Source organism: Nannospalax galili, unplaced genomic scaffold (genome assembly GCF_000622305.1).
Source record: "Nannospalax galili isolate Female #2095 unplaced genomic scaffold, S.galili_v1.0 scaffold182, whole genome shotgun sequence".
Classification (NCBI taxonomy): Eukaryota; Metazoa; Chordata; class Mammalia; order Rodentia; family Spalacidae; genus Nannospalax; species Nannospalax galili.
The window spans coordinates 3572702-3590086 of record NW_008348662.1 but is presented as its reverse complement, the minus strand read 5'-3'; the positions used below and the strand labels follow the sequence as shown (position 1 = coordinate 3590086).

Genomic DNA, 17385 nt, shown 5'->3' with positions numbered 1-17385 from the left:
AGTATTAAGAACCCATATGTCCATCAACTAACAACCTACAATATGGTATTATTAGACTACAAGGAAAGATGTACTGACACATACTAAGACACGCATGAACCCTGAAAACATACTGAATAAAAACAACCAGTCACTGTGTGCTTCCACTTCTATGAAATGTCTAACAGCAGGCAGAAATGGCAGCCTAAGGCTGAGGTGCAGAAGGGGAGAGGTCACAACAGGAGGACTGGACATGGGTTTAATGAGGACGGTGAAAATGCTGTAAAACTGACAATGCTTATGGCTGTACAACTCTGTGAACATACTAAAAGTCATGGATTATATAGATGTTACATGTGGTTATAAATAGGTATACAGTGTGGCATATGAATTATACCTCAATAAAACTGCTTTCTTTTTTAAATGACTCTTTCTAAAATTAAGATTATCCTTCTATTCTTCGTTATTACCATCAAAAAAAGAGGAGAAGCTGGGCATAGTGGCATATACCTTTAATCCCAGCACTCAGGAGGTGGAGGCAGGCAGGTCTCTATTAGTTCAAGGCCAGCCTGGTATGCATAACAAGTTCCAGGCCAGCCAGGACAACATAGAGAGACCCTTTCTTGAAAAAAAGAGTGACTCGGCAGTTAAGAACACTGGCTGCTCTTGCAGAAGACCTGGGTTTCCAGCACCCACATGGTGGCTGATGATTGTCTTTAACTCCAGATTCCAGGGGATCCAACACCCTCTTCTGACCATCAGAGTGAAGCTGTTTTCACAACCTGCCATGTCACTGAAATCTCAGAGTTAATGATCAAGTGAATAAATGGTAAATGAATGATAATGGCAATAGGCTTCTACTTCTGGTCCAGATGGCATTAACAGGGAATAATTTACCTTTCCACTTGAAACAAACAAACCAAACCCACACAAATTTTTTTTACAAGAATGGCTGATGTTCAAAACACTGGACATCAGCAGGGCATGATGGTACACATCGGCAGCAAAAGCAGCAAGGCTGCCACAAGTTCCAGGTCAGAATGTCTACTTAATGTGAATTCCAGGCCAGCCAATGCTACACATATACAGCAAGACTGTCCCCAGCATGGTGGTACACACCTAAAATCCCAACACTCAAGAGGCTGAAAAGAACTATCTCAAGTTTGAAGGCAGCTGACCTCAAAGAAAAAACAGGAACTGGAGAGATGGCTCAGTGGTTAAGAGTGATTGTTGTCCAATCATAAGGACTGATGTTCAAACCCTAGCATACACCTGTAACCCCAGCTCCAAGGGGGAACAGAGGCAAGAGAATCACTGGGGCTTGCTGGTTTCTATCCTCACTGAGAAATCTAAGTCCCAAGTTCAAGGAGAGACCCTGCCTCAAAGGAACAGCTGGAGAATGACAAAGAATGTTAACTAATGCCTTCTTCTGGTCTCCATGAACAAGAATGCACTTGCACATGTACACGCACACACACACACACACACACACACTCACTCACTCACTCACTCACTCACAAACTGAAACAAGCAGAGACAGTGTTCACACAGGGATAAGGGTCGCATCTATTCACACCAGGTTGACTGTAAACACACAGGAGGCTAAGCACTCAGAAATGTCTTGCCAGAGCAGGCAGGAATGATGAGTCTAGATTCACCACTGCTCCAGTCCCACTTAAAAGCTGTAAAAGTGAGTCCCCAAAAAGATCAACTTACTTCTCTGTAACTTAACTGTACCCCGCAACAAACTTAAAGACTACTCACAGAAATATAAAAACAATCACTAACAAAGCAAAGTAAAATTCACAAGTGGTATCTACTAAGAGATTAGCATACAGGGAAGTATAAACAATAATGAGAACAAGTCAATCAAAAGCAATGCAAAATTGACAGGGATATTAGAATTATAGATAAGGACATTATTAAAATCAATATTATAATTTTTTCCTATGTCCAAAAAATTAAATAAAGAAAACATAAAACTCAGAAGATGCAAAAAAAAAAAAAAAAAAATCAAACTTCCTGAGATAAAAAAAAAAAAAAAATGCAATGTCTATGATGGAAAATACCATCAGCTGGATTACTGACAAAGTAAAAACTGTAGATAGATCAGAGGCTGGTGAAATGGTTTGGCAGTTAAGAGCACTGGCTGCTCTGGCAGAGGACCTGAGTTTGGGTCCCAGCACCAACACAATGGCTAACAACTGTTCATAACTCACATTCCAGGGGATCCCACACCCTCTTCTGGTCTCCATGGGCAATGCACAACATGGGCACACTTACATATATGCAGCCAAAACACTCATACACTGAAACTGTATTTTATAAGGAAATGGAGATCTTTTTTAAAGATCTTTTTTAAAACTTCATTTAATTTTACATCTTATAGGGTTTATATGGAGTACAATATTGTATAACTGTATTAATTCAACTGTAAACCTAAAAATTTACAGCCAATTTGGAAAGAGATACATCTTAGCTCTTGAAATTGTTATTGAATATGTCAATGCTGTTGTAATGAAATGCTTCTTCTAATTATGTGGCTATTAAATAAATAATTTTAAAAAGTAAAATTAAATAATTTAGCTGAAAAAATTAGAGAAGTCCTTCAGACAGAAGGAAAATGCTACCACAAAGAAATGTAGGCCTACATAATAAATGCCAAGGACTAGACAGGGTAAACCTCTCACATGAGTACATTTGTCTTTATTTACTATTTGAATCTTTCTGAAAAACAGCTGATTATATTTTGAAATTTAAAACACATTTTAAATGTGGGATTTATAGCATATTTGAAAGCAAACTGTTTGCCAAAATATTATAAGGTCATGTGATGGTCAATAATGCCTACTTGACAGGACTTAGAATCATCAAAGGTGCCACACGTCTGGGCATATCTGTGGGGAATTATGCAGATTGGGTTAATCGAAGCAGGAAGATTAACCCTAAATGTAGATGGTCCATGGGCTAAGGTCCTGGAAAAAAAAAGAAAGCCAGCCGATCAAGGCCATCAGCCCTCTACGTTTTGACTGCAGTTGCAATGTAACAAGCCACTTCACATTCCTGCTGCCATGACTTTCCCACCATGATGAACTGTACTCAACTTCCTTGAAGTTTGCTCCCTGAAAGGTATTTTATCCCAGCAACAAAACAAAAGACTAATATAGGCTAGAATACTAATATAGACAGAAGTGAAAAGATACTACTATAAATTTCTTATACTTGAAATATACGTTATTTGAAGATGTAAACTAAAAATGTAAACTACAAGCAGGTGTGGTGGCACACACCTTTAATTACAGCACTTGGGAGGAAGAGGCAGGCAGATTTCTGGGAGTTCAAGGCCAGGCTGTTCTACACAGTAAGTTCCAAGCCAGCCAGGGCTACATAGCAAGACCCTGTCTCAAAAGATATATACTATAAACCCTAAAGCAACTTAACAAAAAGTTATAGCTAATAAACCAAATAAGAAGATAAGTGGAATTATAGGCGGGGGGGAACCTCACCCAAAGACAGAAAAGGAAAGACAAGTCCTTATATACAGAGCCAGGAGAAAGGAAGGAAAGTAGGGAAGGAGGGAGGAAGGGGAGCAGGGAAGGGGAAAATCCTATAAAAATTTAGCATTAAAGCAGCAAAATGCACTGTCAGCTAACTGGATAGCAAATTAATGAAAAATGAAATGTCTAATTCAATATTAAGGGTTATGGCTGATAAAAGGCCTATTTAAACAAAAATAATTTCATACTTTGAAAGTTGGCATTAAACTACAGAAAGTTCTTTTATACTCATTATCTGGAAAAGTTTAGAAATATTTATTCAGTTTGTGGGCCTGCAAGATGGCTCAGTGGGTAAGGGCCCTTGCCATCAAGTCTGATAACCTAAATTTGATCTCTGGAACCCACATGGTAGAAGAAGACAGCTCCCACAGCTTGTCCTCTGGCCTCCACACTTGTGCTGTGGCATGTGCACACTCACATATGTATACACACACACCACACACACACACGCATGCACGCACACACTCATGTACACACATACGCACATGTGTACACACACACGCACACACATACATGGCACATGTGTACAACACACACAAATGCAATTTTTAAAATTAAAATAGAAATATTCACTTTGTATTAATTTTTTATTTTTATTTTTCAAAATCCCACAAAACCATTTTACTTAGTAAGCTCAGTAAAGTAAAATTCTTGTCTCCATATTATCAAAAAGCCAACAGTTATATGCTCAATAACACGCTATATATAAGTAGTGTCCTGCCTAGTGACAACTGTATTTGCTTATATAAGCACATTCCGTTATGTTATACAATTAGTAAAATAAAGTACCCTGAGGACAGATTTCTCATCATATACCCCAACATTAAGCCAACTGTATACAGCAACTTTAAAAAGAAATGCAAATTTTATCTTTCAATCATTTCCTTCCATAACCCGAACTACAGAAACTTTTAAACCTGAATACAAGTTTAAGCTGTAAACCTGTTGACCAATATAACCATTACTCAGGGGTCACCTTTCCAGCACTAAGGTCATGGGGCCAGCACCTGAAAAGCAGTCTCTTCTGTGTGTGCAGGACACACAGGCCTATTTTAGGTCTCAAGGCTCCAGTTATTGTTTCAGACACTACTAAAGGACATTCGAAGCCTAATGAGGCTTCCTCCTCTCCCTACATCAGCTGAGGATGTTGAGGCTGCTAGGTGGGTAAGCTGATAATCCTTAACTGATACAGGGGATTCAAAACAATAAACGCCAAGCAGCAGTGTTGGTGGCAAGGCCTCCCAAGACACAGCTAGCTGGAGGCTAACTGAAGGGAGCCAGTCAATCACCATAATCAGTGCAGCAGCCTCCCTCAGCCCCTATTCAGCCTCCTATCCGATGAGTCACAGGCTCAATAGCCTTTAAATCTAGAAGACCATTTCTCCTCCCTCATCTATGCCTCATGCAAAGAATCTGAACTGTGTCTACCACTGTCTACAGTGTCACGCACTCTCTCCACCAGCCCTTGCAGGTCTCAGTCTGCAGCAGCATCCTCTTACACTGCTTTCTGCCTAACACACTGGGCTTATATGCTACACAAAGACACAAAATGACTGCTTTTCTTGTTCACTGTTACCAGTGAGCAAGCTTCACATGGTGCCTGGCACACATAAGTATCTCAGTAATAAATAAGAGATCTCGCCTAGCTGAATAGGCTCAAATTATCTGTGGACAGTGAATGCAACAAAACAGACATTAAGCCCTTAAATCAATGACAAGAGCTGAGCATCCACAAGACATTTTTCCCCCTGAGAATCAAGGAAGAGAGCACAAGAATGGACCAGAGAGCACGCCTATAGAACCAGAGAACCGAGATGCTCCGACACATCAAATTCAAACTGCAACAGCCCTACAACTTGAGTCGCACACCAACAAGTGAATGAACACCCCCAACAAATTGTGTCACCTGAAGGTGCATCCTAAATCACAGGCAGTACTCAGTATCTAACTTGGGATCCCCAAGAAACTGTATCTCCGTTAATGTACAGTCTTTACTCAACTAATAATGCCTGTAGCCTTACATCTCAAAATTGAATACACAGCAATTACACAAAGAAAGTCTCAGAAAAACTGAAGAGGGCAAAAAGGGAACTAAGAGCCAGCAATGTTCTTTTACTGCCTGAGCAGGTAAGAATGCTCCCAAGGGCTGGAGAGATGGCTCAGCTACTTAGTCAGAACCTGTCTCACAGTACTACCCTCACTATAAAAAAATGACTGTAGAATGAACTATGAGAAAAACATTAAGGTCCACTTGAAGCAAATTCAAAGCAAATACATAGCAGAGAACATCATTATACCAGACTTGGTTGGGTTTTTTGTTTTTTTGGTTTTTTTTTTTTTTTTTTTTTTTTTTTTTTTTTTTTTTTGTGTGTGTGTGTGTGTAAGTTCAGGCACAAGAATGTCAAGGCACAGAGGAGTCAGTTCTCTCCTGCTACCTTATGAGATATGGGGATTGAACTCAGGTCCTTAGGCCTGTACCTCCACCTGCTGAGCCTTCTCCCAGGCCCTTGTTTTGTAAAATTCTCATGGGTAAATAGCTTCTATTTGGGATATAGGAAAACACTAGTCTATTTTTTATGCATATGAGTGTTTTGTCCACATATATGAAAGCACATCACATGCATGCAATGCCCACGTAGGCCAGAAGAGGGCATGGGATTCCCCTGGAACTGGAGTTATAGATGGCTGTTAGCCACCACGTGGGTGCTAGGAACCAAACGCAGGTCCTTTGCAAAGAGCAGCCGGTGCTCTTAACCACTGAGCTATCTCTCCAGCCCCCAGAAAATGCTAGTCTTTAGCATCACATGGCCAATGGTTAGATTTTTAAATGAAATAAATTAAATCCCCCAAAAAGTTTCGTTTCTGATAAGCTCTGACTTCACTGAGAATAAACGATCTGTTTTTATGGCACTAAGAAAGAAACTGCTTTCACATCTGAAGAACTGACTGACTTACAGCAAGGAGGGAAGGTAAAGGTATCAAGAAACAGAATTTTCAAATGCTCTTCTCCCATCTAAGCCACAAAGGGTCATCAGAACCATATTGGGCACATTCAGGGCAGTATGGCCAAACAGGTGTTTGGTTAACTGATAAGACCTGGAAAAACCCAAGCAGACAAATTCCTGCTTCTTTCTCTTCTATCCAACAGACAATCCCCTCGGGCAGCTCTTCTGAGCAAGATTATGATGCCAGACAAAAATATCTTCTGAATGCATTATTCAAAACAGCCAAACACTGGAAACAATTTCAAGTCTATATGGAAAACACAGACAAATATCTGGCCATATCCGTACACTGGAATACTATGTACTAATAAAAACAAACCATCACATCGCTACCGGGAGGAACTTAAAAAACAGGGAGTTGAAAGTAATCACATGCAAGAGAATTGTATGATTCCATTTAAATAAATTTCAAGGGTGGAGAGATGGCTCAGCAGTTAAGAGAACTGACTGCTCTTGCACGGACTCAGGTTCAGTTCCCAATACTCACATGGTAGCTAACAACCAGTTGTAACTCCAGTTCCAGGGGATCTGATGCCCTCTTCTGACCTCCACAGGCACTGTACACATGTGGTACACTTACATACATGCAGGCAAAACACTAATATACATAAAAATAAATAAAATCTTAAAAATGAAAAATAAATAGAACATTCAAAAAGGCAAATAAATACAAAAAGAACCATTAGTGATGCCAGGGCTGAGTTAAAATGGGCATCAGTTGTAAATGGGTATCAGGATCTTACCCAGATGACCAGTGTTCTAAAACTACTCTGGGTAAAGGCTGTACTAAATAAAATTAATAATCATTGAAATATAAGTGTGAACTGGGTAAATTTCATAGCACAGAGGAAAAACTCTTAATAAACTTCTAAAAGCTGTTGCCGGTTTTTTATCCCTCAATGGGCTGTTCAAAGCAGCACACAGCACAGCACCCACAGCACAGCACCACTCCACATGTGCTTGGCACTCCCTAGTACTCTACCCTTACCTTCCCCGGCTTGCACATCCCATATCGGTGCAAAGTTCAACACAAAGGCACGGCTAGCCCTGTTTTCCTTTCAGTTTTTGATGCTTTCTATTATTGTTCTAAGAGAAATGAAGCACCTGAGCCAAACCCTAAATCTAAAAAGACAGACGCAGGTGCTAGGTAAATATGGAGGACTAATCCCATGCGTCACGAACCTTAACTTTCATAAAAATGATCATAAGGTACATGAGTGAAAAGAGGCAGGGGAAGAGACTGTGGCAGAGGTCATTTCTACTGGTTTTGACAACTAAAAAGTGGGCAGAACAGCAACTGATTCCTTCAACAAAGAGTAAAAAAGTTACAACCTAAGGCCGACCAGGAAGGACAGCAAAGGAAGTGAGGCAGTTCGCCCCACAGAACCTTAAAAAAAATCACTTGGAAGCAACCGATACCAAGTAAGTACAAGGCTGAAATCAAGAAACATTACAGAAGTGTGCAGCCCTTCCTCTGCATCACACAACTGGGTAACTATCCCACATCACTCCACAGTACAGGAAACTGGAGGATTAGTCCCTAAAGACACTGAAGGAGGAGATGCTCCAGGCAGAGATAGTGGCCAGGGGGTGGGCAGAGGAGGGAAAGGTAGATTAGAACCATGCAAGGACTTAAAACTTCACATCCCCTGTGCTGTTTCTGAAAACAACTAGAGGATGTTTCAGGAGACTAGAACAGTAAGTCAAAACAGAAGGCTGTGAGAAATAAGGACATTCATCCAACAGCTACACATAGGTCCAGGGGCAGTCTCATCTGGCCAGCTGTGAGATAGCTCCAAGGTAGAAAAGTTGAAATCAACAAGTTATCTGAAACAATGAATTCTACATATTCAGCATTAGGAAAAACTATTGACAGAGGTTGAACCTTGCTAGGCAGTTGAACTATCTTTTAGAGTATTTAAAAGGAAACGTAATGGTATTACATTGAAAACTAAGCAATCAAAAAATAAAGCAATGTAAGGGGGAAAAGGCACATGCCTTTAATCCCAGCACTCGGGAGGCAGAGGCAGGAGGATCTCTGTGAGTTCAAGACCAGCCTGGTCTACATAGTGAGTTCCCTCTTTTTTTTTTAAAAAAAAAAAAAAAAAAAAAAAAAAAAAAAAAAAAAAAAAAAAGGAAATGGAGCTGGAGAGGCAGCTCAGCGGTTAAAAGCACTGGCTGCTTTTCCAGAGGACCCAGATCCAATTCCTAGCACCCACATGGCAGCTAAGACCTGATCACAACTCCAGCTCCAGGGGATCTGATGCCCTCTTCTGACCTCTGCAGGCATTGCACGACACAGGTGCGCTTACACATGCAAGCAATACACTCATACATATAAAATAAAAATAATAAAAGTGTCTTTTAAAAATACAAAAGTGGGTTTTTAGCTTTTTAATTATTTAAACATAATAGGATAACTTATCCATATTTAGCCATATTTGGAACACTTACAATGCCAGAGATCAAAGATATTTGGCAATAAGCACAAAACCAGAAGCACAGGTACCCAGGCTCCCAGCTTCTCAATGTACCCAGGCTCCCAGCTTCTCAATATACCCAGGCTCCCAGCTTCTCAATGTACCCAGGCTCCCAGCTTCTCAATATACCCAGGCTCCCAGCTTCTCAATGTACCCAGGCTCCCAGCTTCTCAATATACCCAGGCTCCCAGCTTTTCAATGGTGGACAACTGCTGGACACAGACAACAGCCAATTAATTCACCAGTCTGCTAATGCTCCACCCAGCTAGGATCCCTGCTGCGAGTCAGTCCTGTCAGTCAGTTCTGTGCATCTCAAAGCAGTGTACCGACTGAAGGGTACATAAAGATCATTCTAGACACTCACTGTTAGAGAAAACTCACAGGGCAGCATTATCTTCTGGTTCTAATAGAAGAAATATTTGTTAGCATTCTCTATGTCTGTTTTTCCATTTCAATTCTCTAGTCCTCTGTTTTTACTGTCTTTTACTTACAGAGAAGCCCTGCTGAGGTTAAGCCACCTAAAAGATAACACTGCAGTAAGGTGTGGTGCCAGCTACTGAGGCAGAATTGTGAGTTCAAGACCCACCTAAGCTACAGACATAAAGTCAGGAGGCCCTGACTCATTTAAAAAGCAAACAAACAAAAGAACAATGCTGTGTGCTATGTTGATTGCATGGGTGAGAGTGCAAGTGTGCTGGGTGTAAGACTGGGAACCATGTGACAACTTGGGACTTACAGCTGATATGTGTCAGTTTGTGTCCATCCCTCTGTCTTTCTGGAAAGCAATATCCTTCACCACAGTGTGCTTAACAGTCAAAACGGGCCCTGTGTACATAACAGCACCGTGGATTGCAGAAACACTGCTGTGTGGCTTTTTGCTCTGACCCCCCTATTTAGTTCTAAGTTCCTCTTAATGCTCCCCGTACATAAAACATTGTAGAATCTCAGTTTGAAAACATGTAAAGACCTAAAACATTCTAAACCTTTCCTTTAAAATCCATACAGGAAATTGCACCTTCTAAAACATTATTTTGTTAATTACTTAACCCAAACAATGTCAGCAGTCTTTAGTACTGAACCAGTCTCATAACAAAAGATCATATTCTACAGCATATTCAAATCATATTCAAACAGCAAACAGTGGTGTAAAATTATAAAATTATAGCCCCAAAACTGCCACTAGCCTAGGGTAATAAATGTAATATTTCCCTGTCCTTTTTCAAGCTCTTCCTAGTCATCCTTCCATATACCCAAAAAGTTTACCATGACTGAACCCTTGTGTTACCTATCATATTATAAAAGCACACTGTCAACCCAATCCTCTACAAGTTAAGTAAATACTTGAATTCCTTACCCTGATAATCAAGTGGCTACCTTAAATAAAATTTTTTAAAAATCAAAATAATTTAACACTTATCATTCATATAAGGAACCAAACTGAGTTAGTGAAAAACTTAAAATTTTAAAGCAGCTATGTGCAAATACTGTAACACAAATCTCTGTTATCACTCTACTTGTGACAGAAACAAAGATTTTCAAACACTGATTTAGAAGCTAAAGAGGGGACTTAAAATTGTTTTCAATCCTTAAAATTATCACATAATCTAAATGTGGGATACTGAGGATTTACTGTAGACAAAGTCCTTGATTCTAATATGCTTTTGTACATTTTACTTTACCGTCCATAAAATGCTTTCATCTGAGCCATTGAATGAACCTGCCCAGGGACCACACAGCAGTGTCACTCTCATTATAGTTGTGTCTCCACTTTTGACCTCCCTTGTCCAGAAAGTGCTAACTTCAACTATTTCAAAAAAAACCATTTCTTTGTTCTCCCAGTTCAGTCTATGAACACATACACTGTATCAAAAAGGGCAAGGATAAAATGTTTCAATTGTGTTAAAATGCAGAAATATACATTTATCCGCCACTGATTATGAAAAAAGTCAAAATACAAATTTGCAGCTATTCAAATAGGTGCGTATTTTTTATAAAGTTTCAGCAACAAGGCAACAAGGCCCATCAGCAGCGGGGATGTCTGGGTTTTCTATAAAGCTTCTGATGGTCCCACTTTTGCGAAATAGCTTTCAGAAGTTTGGGGTTGATATTCTTTAAAAGAGCTACACACCAACACTTGTTCAACAGGCTGGCTTCCTCCCACCTAACCCACATCCAGGATCCTTCCAGCATGAAGGAAATCCAAGTCTCAGAACAAGTCTGAACATGCCTGTCAGCTGTAGATCAGCTGACACAACACTCCTAATGGAATCATCTAGCTCAGAATTCATACTGCCCCACTGGATGTATTCACCACCAACCAAGAACAACAGATTCTATACCTGCCAGACAATTTATATGGCACTGTATGCCTGAGCACTCTGAAGCAATGTTAACACTGTTCATCTCAAAGCTCCACCTAATCTAGTAGAAAGTGCACCCATTTAGAAGAATGTACCAAAGCCTGCAGAGAGTACATGCATTCCTCATGTTAAACATAGGAAGGAGAAATCCAAACTATCTGCCTCAACCTCACTTTCTCTCTACCATGTCCACCATTAGCCTACCCAGACCTTCACCTCCCTTCTCTCTCTGGACCAATGCCCTAGGCCACCCATCTTATCTATTCTTTCCCGGAGTATCATCAAGTCCCCTACTTAAAGGATTCCCCAGGCCCAATAAAACTTTTCAGTAGCTCCTCAGTGCTTAAGGAATACTGTCTCTCCTCAACTCCAGCCCAAGTAAAACTTTCCTGAGATCACCATTACCCCTTCCCTCCTGCCATTCTCAATGGCCACTCTTGGACTTCCATACAAGCTCTCTGCCTTTCTTAAATAACTGAAGGGCAGGATCAACAAGAACACACTCTCTCCCCATGTTAGCTCCCATTACCATCGCGGTCTCTGGGCCTACCTAGCTGACCCACCCTCCTGCCTAGCCTCCAAGTTTACTTAATACTTCTCATCCAAGCACAGCAAGACAGGGTGGTCTGATGAGTTCTGTCCTCCATTTGACTACCATGCCTCCCTGAGTACACCCAGACAGTTCACCTGCTCGACTCTACACCCAATACTAATTGCAATTACTGAATTCTTCACAGACACATCACAATCAAGACAGAATTTTCCTTCTCTGGATGGAGGTATGATCACAAAATATAAAACAAGAGTAGTTACCCAAGAAAACCAAAAATCATCAAATATTCAAAAGAACAATAAAGTCCAAAACAACATGGAAATAAAATTATTTCCGCCTTAATTTTTCACACTACTGTCTCCACTGATGGAAATAACAAAAATGCACCATTTACTCAACCTGAGCAATTAATAAGCAAACATACCACTGTACTACAGACATTTCTTTGATCAATACACAGTATTCTGAATTGTGAACAAACTTCGTGCATGCACAAAAATGTACAGTAGGGGCTAGAGAGATGGCTCAGTGTTAAGAGCACTGGCTGTTCTTGCAGAGGACTGGGGTTCAATTCATAGTACCCACATGGTGGGTAACAGCCTGGAATCCAACACCTTCTTCTGATTTCCACAAGCACTGCACCACAGGAGTATAGGAGTGCACCTACCTACATGTAGGCAATACACTCATACACATAAAATAATTTTTTTTTAATGCACAGTAGGTTTCTAGGGGTAGAGATAAGGGCCTAGCACATGCTAGGCAAAAACTCTCTCTGAGCAACATATCAAGCCCCACAAAAATTGGTTTTCTAGGAGCTGGAGAGATGGCTCAGCAGTTAAGAACACTGACTGCTCTTGCAAAGGATTGGGGTTCAATCCCCAGCACCCACATGGTGGCTAACAACTGTCTGTAACTCCAGTTTCAGGAGATCCAACGCCCTCTCCTGACCTCCATGGGGCACTGCACAACACAGGTGCACTTACACACATGCAGGCAATACACTCATACACATAAAATAAAAGTAATAAATTTTTTTTTTAAAAAAAAAGAACTGGTCTTCAGACAGGCATGGTGGTGCGCGCCTGTAGTTCCAGCATTTGGGAGGCAGAGGCAGACGGATCTCTGTGAGTTCAAGGACAGCCTGCTCTACATAGTGAGTTCCAGGCCAGCTGGGGCTACAGGGAGACCCTGCTTCAAAAAGACCAAAAAAATGAAATAAAATAAAAAATAAAAACTGGTTTCCAGGGCTGGAGAGATAGCTCAGCGGTTAAGAACATTGAATGTTCTTGCAGAAGACCAAGGTTCGAATCCCAGCACCTACATGGCAGCTAACAACTGTCTATAACTCCAGTTCCAGAGATCTGACAGCCTTTCCATCCTCCGTGGGCATTGCATGACACAGGTGCACTTACATACATGCAGGCAATGCACACATACCTGCATATATTTAAAAATAATAAATATTTTTTAAAATGTTAAAAAAACTGATTTTCAAAAGCTTAGTTCATGAGTATCTTTTCATATAATTCTTCAAACACCTAAGGCTAGAAAAAAATTTCTCTGAAGAGAATATATTGTTTTTAACTGTTTTTATTTTTTACTTGTGGGGAGGCGTACTATTATGTATATATGTGTATGAGGTACAGCACCTGAGGTCAGAGGAGGGTATTAGGTGTCCTGCTCCAGCATGCTCCACCTTACTCCTTTGAGATGGTCTCTTTGAACCTGGTTCCTCACTGAGCTAGAAGGCTGATGGGCAATAAGTCCCAGCAGTCATCCTGTCTCCACGCCCTACAGCAGGAGGGTTAGAAGTGCAGGTAAAGCCATGCTCAGCCTTTTAAGGGTGCTGGGGATTTGAACTCAGGTCCCCATGCTTACAGAACAAGCATTCTTGTCCACTGGGCCATCTTCCTAGCTCTTCAACTTCTTTTTTTAAAAAAAGGTTATATATATGGTTTGATTATACCATACCACTCTGATTAGAAATATTTAAAAAATCAGAACCTAGTCCTCAAAAAGCCATCTTCATATAAAATTCTCCTTCACTCTGTTTCACTTCACTTAAACATAGCCCCCTCAAAATAAGCAACCTTTAACTCTGTTCCTAGAAAAAAAAAATAAAAATAGAAAATAGAGGTTAGAGGAGTGGCTGGGGGTAAGGCACTTGCTGTGAAAGTGTGAGATTCAGAGATTCCCTAGCACACAGGTGTAAAGCCAGGTGGGTGTGGCAGCATGCCTATCATCCCAATGTGGATGACAGACAAGGGAATCCCCAGAGCAAGCTGGATAGTTGGACTTGCTGAATGGCAAGCTCAGGATTTAAGTGAGACCCTACCTCAATATATAGAGAGTGATCGAGGAAGATACCGGACATCAACCTCAGGCCTTCACATGCACATGCATACAGTATGCATGCACACTCACATACCACACATGGGAACATACACACACATCACACATGCATATACACACACAAAGAAAAGGGAAATTCAATACTGAAATAAATTAGAACTAGTTTGTTCAGCTCATAGATGTTCTACCTGAAAATGCTTTTCTTAAAATTTTTCTGTATAAACTGCAATATACTCAACTAGTAATAATCTAATCCCCAAACTACCATATATAAACCAACCAATAAAAATCATAAACCACTATGCATAATGGTAAATGGTTCTAAAAATTATACATTTAAAAGAGAAAGAAAACATGTCATTTCTAGGAGACTCAAGTTCGCTGTACCTGCTCTTAAACAGCACCCATTTCTGCTAGCAACTGAGCTATGAGGTGCTCAGGACAGTCTGAGCACTGTGCTTTCCTAACTGATACTAACACTGTGCTGCTTAAAAAAGGAAAAAGAAAAACCCAAGTATTTACGGATGAAATGTGATCTGAAGTTCAAGATAAAGGAAACGAGAAGAATATAGAAGAAACAAAATCAGTCATGGACGGGTAACTATTAAACTGAGCTACAAACTCTTTCTTTGTGATTGTCTGAACACTTCCTTAGAGATGAAAAAACTAATCATTCTCCTCTAGATTATATGCAACTTTGACATAAATTTCTTAATTCCTTAGATATGCACAGAGGATTTTCCACTGCACAGAATGCAGTCAGAGAACTCTAACATTGCCAGCATCAGCATCCCAAATGTAGTGCTTAGCAAATCTACTTCAAAAGCTTGGGGTCTAAAGAGGAAATGAGGAGGGGAAATAACAATGAACCTGCCCAAACTGAAACCACAAAGAGGGCCCACCTCTTAAAACTGATTAATCCACACTGGAGTTTTTAAAAGGTACTGCTGCCTTCCAGCTTACTTCACTGCCCACAATTTCCACAATGACCGAGGAAGATACAAACAATCCAACTACTGTGTAACCAGGTCAAAAACAAGCCTCAGCTAACTCACTTGGAAGAGTATACTCAGCACTTAGATTTGGCCAGAAAAAAACTGGGTTAGAAAAAAACCAACCAGTGCTTAAACAAACACTGGAGCTGGGAAGAATGCCTTAAAGCCAGTAACCAGCCACTCAGTGAGTTGCAACACAATCTTTTCCAAAAATTTCCAAAGCCTTCCAAATTCAGTTGAGCCCAGCAGGCTGTTAACAGGGCTCCCTTTCAAATTCAAAAATCTGGCCCAGGCCCCAACAGTTAACCAACAAAACATGCTAATTCACTTGAGATCACCTAAGAACACTGACTCAAGTTCAGACCACAGGCCTGTCAGTACCACTGTCCAGGCCCAAAGTGAAGGGAAGGGGGAGGCTAGTGCTGGGGAGAAGCAATCAGGGACATATAAACCCTATTCATAAAACAGAAAAGAGACAATAGGATCCACACTTAATCTAGCCTCAGAAAATGTCTCCAGTCAGCTTCCACCACCACCCCCATTTTTAGTGAAACAATGACATTTCTTCATGGTGAGCCACAAAGCTCTGCTTCATATGGCCATTTTTTCAGACCTCAACCTTCTACCCAGTCTAACAGCTAGAAAACTCCCCAGTGAAGAAAACTTTCAGAAACCGTTTAGTACTAAGAACCAAATCAAGAAAGAGAGAATTTAACGTTTTTTTGAATTTCAAGGCCTGAGCCTCCATCAACCTCCAGCTTTTTCATAATCGCTCGAATGCACTCAACAAAATGAACAACACACGGTTAGTCACATCAGGTGTCAGCTACTGGGCACAGACTTAGGCTCCAGACTCCTTAGTTTCCTTTGTAGTTGGGGGCGTGGGGGGCGGTTGAATACACTGGAAGAAAGAGAAAGACCAGGGTGGTGGGTGTGAAACCAGTGCATCCTTGGTCTTCACTCTCCCTCCTATTTCAATTACACAGCTGTCAAACAGGTTATTCCTGGAATTCAGATTTTATAATCCCCACACTGTAATTCTTCCTGCTCCTGCGGCCCAAACACACACTCCTCCCTGCCTTCCCAAAACATGTATCCACCACGAGAAGGGAAGGCCGCCAGGGCCATCCTCTATAAAGCAGTTCCAGGTAACGCCAAACTCTCCACCTTGAGCACTTGGCAAGCACTCTAGTAAGAAACATGATGACAATTTTCAAGAAGGCCAAGGCAGTGGTTGGGGATAATCATAGGCGAGGCCTGTCTGTACTGAATTTTAGTTCACACAAACGCACGGAGGTCAGATTTGGAGAAAAAAGAAAAAACAAGAACAAAAAAACTCGGGTGGTCTTTGAACTCCAAAATCCTTTTCCATTTTGCTGAAGAAAAGTGCATGCCTGACAGTGTGGCTTATTTCCTTATCTCCAAGCCAGGAAATGAGGTCTTTTAAGGCCAATCTGAATAACAGTGTTTAAAATGCAGAGCGAAAAAACCCTTTCCCAACTTTGGCCAAGCGGCGTGGCCTCGGCACAGCATCACCCTACCCCTCATCCCCCCAGAAGTTTGTCCGTGCTGCGGGGAACAAAGGCGCCGCACACCGACCTTATATACTTGTCCATAGGTGCCATTTCCAACCACTTCCACCAGCTCAAAAATCCCAGCAGGGTCCTGGAGAGAGAGGAGGGAAGGGTTAGCGTTTCACAGGACACCCCCAAGAAGAAATACGGCGAGGGAGAGGCGGGTGACAAAAGGGTCTGGCCTCGCCGGGCACCCCGCCATCCGAGCGGACCCGGCCGGGGACCAAGGCGGGTAAGCGCCCGGAGCCCCGCACACGCCCGCCCGGCAGACAAAGGCGGCGCCGCGTCCGCCGTGGGGCCCAGGGCGCGGCCCCACTCACCCGCAGGGACGAGAGGTCGATGTCCACCAGACTTTTTGCAGGGGAGTCGTTCGCCATCTTCTCTCCTCGCCGCCCCGAAAGCAATCCCCACGCTCAGGATCCGCAGCTCCGCGCAGCAGGCGGCCGACGGCGCGGCTCGCGGCCCGGACTGTCCTCGGAGGGCGGCGGCGGCTCCGCGCTCAGCCGCTAGCGGCTGTCGGCCGCCGG

General features: G+C 41.7%; 1 protein-coding gene across 26 annotated transcripts in view; it reads right to left on the bottom strand.

The window, feature by feature from the left end:
- The window catches only part of Map4k4 (mitogen-activated protein kinase kinase kinase kinase 4), a 177235-nt gene extending 159856 nt beyond the window's left edge, over window positions 1-17379 (bottom strand). For all 26 annotated transcript variants that reach the window (XM_008845884.3, XM_008845887.3, XM_008845889.3 and 23 more), the window contains exons 1-2: window positions 17179-17379; window positions 16884-16949 (exon numbers count right to left, since the gene is read on the bottom strand). In XM_008845884.3, the coding sequence (XP_008844106.1) occupies window positions 16884-16949; window positions 17179-17235 (123 nt within the window). In that variant the 5' untranslated portion in view covers window positions 17236-17379. The remainder of the gene's footprint in view (window positions 1-16883; window positions 16950-17178) is intronic.
- Window positions 17380-17385: the final 6 nt, after the last annotated feature.